This window comes from Egretta garzetta, unplaced genomic scaffold (assembly GCF_000687185.1).
Source record: "Egretta garzetta isolate BGI_Z169 unplaced genomic scaffold, ASM68718v1 scaffold100, whole genome shotgun sequence".
NCBI lineage: Eukaryota > Metazoa > Chordata > Aves > Pelecaniformes > Ardeidae > Egretta > Egretta garzetta.
This window is the reverse complement of record NW_009258265.1, coordinates 1,641,687-1,648,509: the sequence shown is the minus strand read 5'-3', so window position 1 is coordinate 1,648,509 and position 6,823 is coordinate 1,641,687. Positions and strand designations below refer to the sequence as shown.

General features: G+C 51.5%; 1 protein-coding gene across 2 annotated transcripts in view; it reads left to right on the top strand.

Moving 5' to 3' along the window:
* Window positions 1-126: 126 nt before the first annotated feature.
* The window catches only part of PSME3 (proteasome activator subunit 3), an 18,290-nt gene continuing 11,593 nt past the window's right edge, over window positions 127-6,823 (top strand). Inside the window, exons 1-11 of one of the 2 annotated variants that reach the window (XR_004843198.1) lie at window positions 127-208; window positions 332-364; window positions 698-760; window positions 1,260-1,364; window positions 1,673-1,721; window positions 2,332-2,444; window positions 2,975-3,043; window positions 3,264-3,331; window positions 3,484-3,538; window positions 3,794-3,880; window positions 4,396-4,532. Coding sequence is in view for 1 of the 2 variants with exons in the window: in XM_035903391.1 (XP_035759284.1) it covers window positions 179-208; window positions 332-364; window positions 698-760; window positions 1,260-1,364; window positions 1,673-1,721; window positions 2,332-2,444; window positions 2,975-3,043; window positions 3,264-3,331; window positions 3,484-3,538; window positions 3,794-3,880; window positions 4,396-4,476 (753 nt within the window). In the remaining variant the exon portion in view is untranslated. Of the gene's footprint in view, window positions 209-331; window positions 365-697; window positions 761-1,259; window positions 1,365-1,672; window positions 1,722-2,331; window positions 2,445-2,974; window positions 3,044-3,263; window positions 3,332-3,483; window positions 3,539-3,793; window positions 3,881-4,395; window positions 6,815-6,823 lie in introns of those variants that run through there. The other variant, XM_035903391.1, reaches the window with a different exon arrangement.

Sequence of the window (6,823 nt, the reverse complement as noted above, 5' to 3'; positions counted from 1 at the left end):
GCCCAGGCACAGTGGATCTTTCCCTCGCCCCGTGCCGCGGCCAGCCCGGGCGGGAGCTGCTCCGTTTTCCGTATCCCCCCATCGCTCTGTGTCTTCCCTCACCCTTCTGGAGCGGCCCTGGGGTCCAGCCTGCGCAGGCAGCCGGGCAGGGAGCTCCGGCACCTGCCGCTCGCTGCGAATGGGCTCTTCCAGCTCTCGGATGTTTCCTGTGAGGACGAGAGCTGTGCCTGGAGTGATCTGGGGCTCAGGCTGTAGCTGAGCTTGTGCTTGGCTCGCGCCGGGCCCTGTTTTCTGAGCCTGGCTCTGAACTGTTGCTTTCTCCCTTCTGCAGGTTGACTCCTTCAGGGAGCGGATCACAAGCGAGGTGAGTGTCCCTCTGCTGCTGCCCAGAAGCCGATAGGACAGGAACGAGGCCGTTGGGCCATATCTTTCTGACAGACTTGATTGCGATTTAAGCCTCTCCTGGAAGCTTAGCAGCGCTCGAGAGCTGCAATCACCAAGGGAGGGTGAGGCTGTGTAGCCTCCTGGCTCTCCTGGCATCTTCTCGCCTTGGCTTAGCGTGACGGCCGGCAGCAAGCAGAACTCATGTTCTCTCCTGTTCCCTGCCTTTGGACAGTTGATTTCCCCGGAGTTCTTGCCTGCTAGCGGGAACCTCGCCACGTTGTCTCACGTCGTTGTCTGTTCTTTTTCCCCTCAGGCTGAAGACCTGGTGGCAAACTTTTTCCCAAAGAAGCTGTTAGAACTCGATGGGTTCCTTAAGGTAAGGTATACATTGTCCTCTCTATCCTTTTTCATTTTCAAGCTCCGTGTTGCAAATGACGTGGCAGGTCTCATCCTGTGTATTTTTTCACATGTTTCACCTTCTTACAAAGACATGAACCAGTGGCTCGGTTGCTCGCATGCATTTGAGCCCTGTTAGCTCTAGAGGGGGTGCTTCCTTTTTCAGTTTTCTTTGTGTGATCACCGCGTTTATCTTTCTTGTGTATTCGGCAACTTTGGACCATCCTTCCTGATGCTGTGGTCTCACAGGGACTCCAGCGTCGCAGACAGTGTATAGCTTCGATCACAGTCTGGAGCTGGCGCGCTGTTCTGGGGTGGAGGGAGGTCTGGTCACAGGCCTGTTGTTAGACTGTTTTTTCATTCATCCTTATTTTATGGTTGGATAGGAGCTCGGTCTGAATATTTTGTCTTCTCATTGTGTCTGGTGTGACAGAATTTGTTAGCTCATAATTAAATAACAAATCTGCTTTATTTTCCAGGAGCCTATCCTGAATATTCATGATCTCACTCAGATCCATTCGGACATGAACCTCCCAGTGCCTGACCCAATTCTTCTCACAAACAGCCATGATGGACTGGACGGGGTAAGGTTACCCTCTTGACTTGTGTTCCCTACTTCTGTTAATTAAAGCTGCATGGCTTGCTCTGTGCTGGAGTAGGATATTCTTATTTAATAACAGGCCATGGCTCTCCCAAAGGCTTTAGGAATTGGTCTCTCGAGCCTGGGAAGTCTGCTGGAGGTACCGCTGTGCTCTGCAGTCCTCCTTTGTTTTTAAAGAAGGATGCTTAGAAACCAGGAGTGTAGCAGAGGCTCTGAAGTTTTCCTTATTTCCTTTGCAACACTGTTGTAGCTTACGACTAGTTTGTGAGTAAAACATTTTGTATATTTTAGCCAAATATGAAAAAGAGGAAGCTGGAAGACCGCGAAGAGACCTTTCAGGGTAAGAGTCCCCAAGTCTCTTTGTGTTGCTGCCTGCCCCCTGAAACAGTGCACCGTGCCTTAGGGCTACGAAATCATGTGAACTGCACCTGCCCTGTCCTGACAGCAGCTGCTGCTCGTGCAGGCCTGTCCCCACAACCTCTCAGAGCCTGGCCTACGGATGTTCTGTTGTGGAGGAGTCAGGTTCCAGCCCTCAGAAGCATAACTAGGACTTCTCTGATAAACATAAGCAGTACTTGCTTGAGCTAGGCCTGCTGACAGAGGCAGCTGATCTTCCTGTGGCTCTGTGCTGAAAGCTCTCCTTGTCTGGATGAAAATACCAGGCTTTGGATTAAGCTGAGGCAGAAACAGCTCATACACGTGCCCAGCCTCAGCAGCCTAGAGCTCCTCAGCTCTTGTCTCCGCTCTGTGTTTTCTCTTTTTCTTCCTTTGTGGTAATCACTGTTATCCCAAGTCAAATTTCCCCTTCCCCGCAGGTTAGCTATAGCCTGGCTCAGTGTCCACCACTGGCCTTTGTGGGAGATAAGACGCTCAGGTGGACGTTGGGTCTGATCCCCTGGCGCAGCCATTCCTACATGTGGCTGATGCAAGGTGTTTTTCTCTGCCGCTAGGTACCAAAGTGTTCATGATGCCCAATGGGATGCTGAAGAGCAACCAGCAGCTGGTGGACATCATTGAGAAAGTGAAACCAGAAATCAGGCTGCTTATTGAGAAGTGTAATACGGTGGGTATGAGCGCTGGAGCAAGTGGAGGCAGTAGGATGCTTTTGCTCCTGGAGAGGCAAAGCTGCTCTGAGTGGAAGGGGCAGGCCCCTCTCTATTCTGTAGATGAGGAAAGGCGGGATTTGTTTTACAGAGTCTAAAAGTGGCTGGGGGGGTGGGGTAGGGGAATAATGTTTTTTCGAGCCCTCGGGGGGCTCTGTAGCTCAACTCCTGACGGAGGATGATGTCTGTTATGCAGGCTCCTTCCTTGAGGCTTTTCTTCACCCTCCTTTTGCACAGTCACAGACACCTGCTGAGAGCTTCTGTGGCACAGTCAGGAGAGCTTCCCATGGGAAGCTGTGCTTATGCTGGCTTGTGTGGCGTCCCAGCTATATGGGAAATGATCTCCTTGGAAGTGTTGCATGAGTATGAAGGACCTGCAGTTTATCATGAACGGCAAAGGCAGGGTCCTGGGGGGCTTTTGGTAAAACTTTTGAGAGAGGTCCCTGCGGAGGTGTTGACGTTGATCAGTGGTGTGATCTTTCCACCGCAGGTGAAAATGTGGGTTCAGCTTCTCATCCCCAGGATAGAAGATGGAAACAACTTTGGTGTTTCTATTCAGGTAAGGCACCGCTGGCTCTATGCCCTGCTGTAGGAGAGAGCTGTGCTGCGGGGGTGCGGATCTCTCTGGTTCCTCCGAATCCAGTCCAGCAGCTGCAGTCATGGCGTTTTTAAAACCCAAACCTGAGCTTGACATGGTGCTGCTGGGACGTGTTGCTTTTGGAGCCCTGAAGGCCAGCTGCCGTCTCATGAAGCTAACAGCTTCCTTGTCTTCCCCGCAGGAGGAAACAGTTGCTGAACTTCGAACTGTGGAGAGTGAGGCAGCATCCTACCTGGACCAGATTTCTAGGTAGGCGTGCAAGAACAGGTCTTGTTTTTTGGGATCCTCTTGGGAAAAGTGAAGTTCTTGGGAAAGGTCCCCCAGCTTTTCTAGGGCAGCTTGGGCCTGAAAAGAATCTTGATGCTATTTACTGACTTTAAGTGTCTCCCTTTTCCTACCAGATATTATATCACAAGAGCAAAGTTGGTTTCCAAAATAGCTAAGTACCCTCACGTGGTAAGTAAACGGGGAAGTGGAGATTTACGTGTTACGTGCTGCTGCTTTTTGGGACTCTCTGGGCCACTTCATCACTGTCCCTTCTGAGCTGAGGGTCCTGAGGGAAAAGGGGGGATTGTACAAGGATGCAGGACATCTGTGTTAGAGGAGAGCAAGCTGAAGGGGGGGTTCCTTTGTAAAAGGTAGAACCTTCACTTGGTGTGTGGGAGGCACAGCTGAGCTCAGGCCACTCAGCCATGCGTCTGCTCTCTGTAGGAGGACTACCGCCGCACAGTGACAGAGATCGATGAGAAGGAGTACATTAGTCTGCGCCTGATCATTTCAGAGCTGAGGAATCAATATGTAAGTGAAAAACCGGAGCTCGCACTGGCTCCCTGCATGGCAGTGGACAGAGCCTTTTTGACCCTGGTGCTGCTCTCCCCTTGCCCTGCAAGTACGCTGAGTCCTGGTGAGAAGCCTGTCTCCTCCCCAATCTACTTTGGCTCTAACGAGAGGAGCCGACTGGTACCTCTCCACCATCTCCTAGAGATGCAGATGTTTCCAACTGAGCGTTCACAGGAGCCTAGCACAAAATACTCCTTCCACATCTGTGGGAGCCTGCGATCCTAAGCTCTTCATGCAGTACAGGCCATTCCTGGGTCTGTAAAGAAAGCTTTTCTTTTTGGTGTTACATGCAGTGGCTTTTGTAAAGTCTGGCTGAAAGAAGCCCTTGCCTTAATCAGCTGTGTGATTGCACGCAGGGGTTGAGGTTGGTGCCAGGGTGAGCTGTGCTGCTCTTTTAACCAGTGCTCGTTGTGAAAGGTGAACACTGGATGCCTTCATCCTTCTTGTCTGAGTCCTGTTCTCCCTTTTTGCAGGTCACTTTGCATGACATGATCCTTAAAAACATTGAGAAGATCAAGAGGCCTCGGAGCAGCAATGCTGAGACCCTCTATTAAGTGTCAACGTTTGAACTTGAGAACTGTTCAGTCAACTAAAGACCGTCATTGCCTTGGTTTGTTACGTGACTATCGAGATGGGAAACTGGCTGGAAATAGTATCGCATTCTTAGTTAAAATCTAAAGAAATTCTCGCCTAGTTTTGTGATTGGTTTTGTTCAGGTCTCAGGAGCTCTCCCTCCCTCTAGTAACTGGTAAAGAGAAGGCCGTGCTGCTTTGGGGTGCCCTAGAGGCTACTGCAGAGTGAGAGCACCAGCCAGGCAGGAACATTCCTTCATGCCTTTCTTCCTACCCAAGTAGGAACGACTCTAGAGACCAAGCCCTCGTCCTGTCCCATCTCTTGGCTGGAGGCTTCGCTGGGGTCTCTGGGAAGGGGGCAGACAGTCTTCAGCACGAGAGCAAGCCCAGGTGGTGGTGCAGTGGTGGAGAAGCTCACTCTCTTCACTGCTGGCTGTAGCTGGGCCCCTCTGCCACTGGTCCTCTGCACTGACCAATTGCAAAGACAGGGGAACCTGCCCCTTCTGGGCTGGTGGCAGCAGCCGCGCTCCAATGCCGCTGAGCGGTCTGCGCTCCTTATCTGGCTCTCTTCTGACTCAGCAGAGCCTGCCCCATCTGCCTCTGCCTTGTCAGTTCTGGCTGGATCAGTGCAGAGCACGAGGTGGTGCTTGAAAGTAGGGCTGGTTGCTCTCCTGGCTGGGCCTGAGCTCAGGTGGCTCCTGCTCCTGTTTGCGATCTGACTTGAACCGCTTTCTTGGCTAAACCCAACGTTACTTCACATACGTCCTAGTGCCCCTTCAGCACGAGGTGGTTTTGCCCAGGCTGAGAGAAGGGAGGGGCCGGAGGTCTGATACTAAAGTCCTGATAGTCTCTGCATGTGGTCAGACTGAGACCCGCTGTCTCCTGGCAGCGCTCCCCGCTGCCTGGGCAGAGCGTGCCAGCTGCGACAGTTGGTGTTTGGGGGTGAGGATGGCCGATACCCACCCGGTACCATTGCAGACCTTGTAGTCTTTCCCCTGCAAAGGGCACGCTCGTGTGCCTGGTGACTCCTCTAAGCCGCTGGAACGTTTCATGGTCCATTACAAACCCCTTTGGAAATGACTGGTTGTGTTGCGTCAGTTTTTGTGTGTGGCAAGTGGGCCCATAACGCTGCAGGCTCCAAAATTTTCTTATTTATAGTATTTCTACTTAAGTCCCTTATTCAGGGAACTTTAAATCATTCGTTTCAGGAACCTTGCTGTTTCCCGGGTCTTGCTGTTACACCCCTATATTCTTATTGTGCAGTAGCCTTAATAGTTGTGTTAACCTCATTGTAACAACAGTGACAAATGGAATGAACTTTCTCCCCTTCTTTTTTTTACTTTGTTTCCGTTTCTTCTGCTTCCCCATCTAAGAGCCATGTTGTCTCTTGCTGGTTTCCCAGGGATTTGCCCGGAGTGTGGAGGGCTGCTGGCCCTTGCTATAGACTCTTCTGTTGTTGTTTGTAGTAAGTCAACTCTTAGTCTTCCCGCTAATAAATATTCAGTAACAAACCAACTGCGTTCTCGCTGCTGTCTGGGAGCAGCACTTCCCCTTGTGTTTCTTTGTATTGATTCCTTTTAATTTGTTCGGCTCTCTTTGCCAGATGAAAGTATGTAAACTTTTACCATGTCGAGAAATTAAAATAAGGTACTTGGAATTCTTTTAAGGTAGCCCCTTGTGTGTGATACTGAGCTCTTAGGCTATGCAGTGTTCATGTCTGTCCTGGTCCTGCCTTTCTTGAATCCAGTTGTTCCTTCCCTGCATTCTCCTCATTCCTCTTTTTGACTCTGTTGTAAACTGCTATGCACTGCTTTGTAGGTTGTTTCTGTTTCCTTTAGCATGCCTTACGTTAGGCCCATGGTCTTGAGTTTAATGTGATCTGTCCCATCTCAAGCCAGTGTGCGGGGCTTGGGCCGTCTCAGTTAAAACAGACACAAGAGATTTGTGTGGCGTTTCTCTACGAGTCGGCAGCCTTGCTCCGTGGCTGCTCCTGCACCTCTGCCAAGCAGGTGCCCACAGTGCTGTCCTGGGTGGGCACCTGGTGCCTGTGTTCGGTGCATGGTCCCTTACTCTCTTGGCTGCTCCATGTATGTGGTACCAAAGGAAATGCAGGCTGCCCTGCAATCCCCCGGCTGAAGCGTCCTCTGCTCTCCCCAGGGGATCGTCCTTGTTCTTGTTGTGCATCCTCCTGTGCCTGCTGCACCATAGCCTGGGGTGCAGAGACCTCTCCAGCAGCACTCCTGTCCCCCAAGAGCTCAGTGCCTGGCTGGGGCTTGGCCACCCTTCCCAGCCGGGGTGCCACTAGGTTGTGCCACTGCCCAACCCCCAC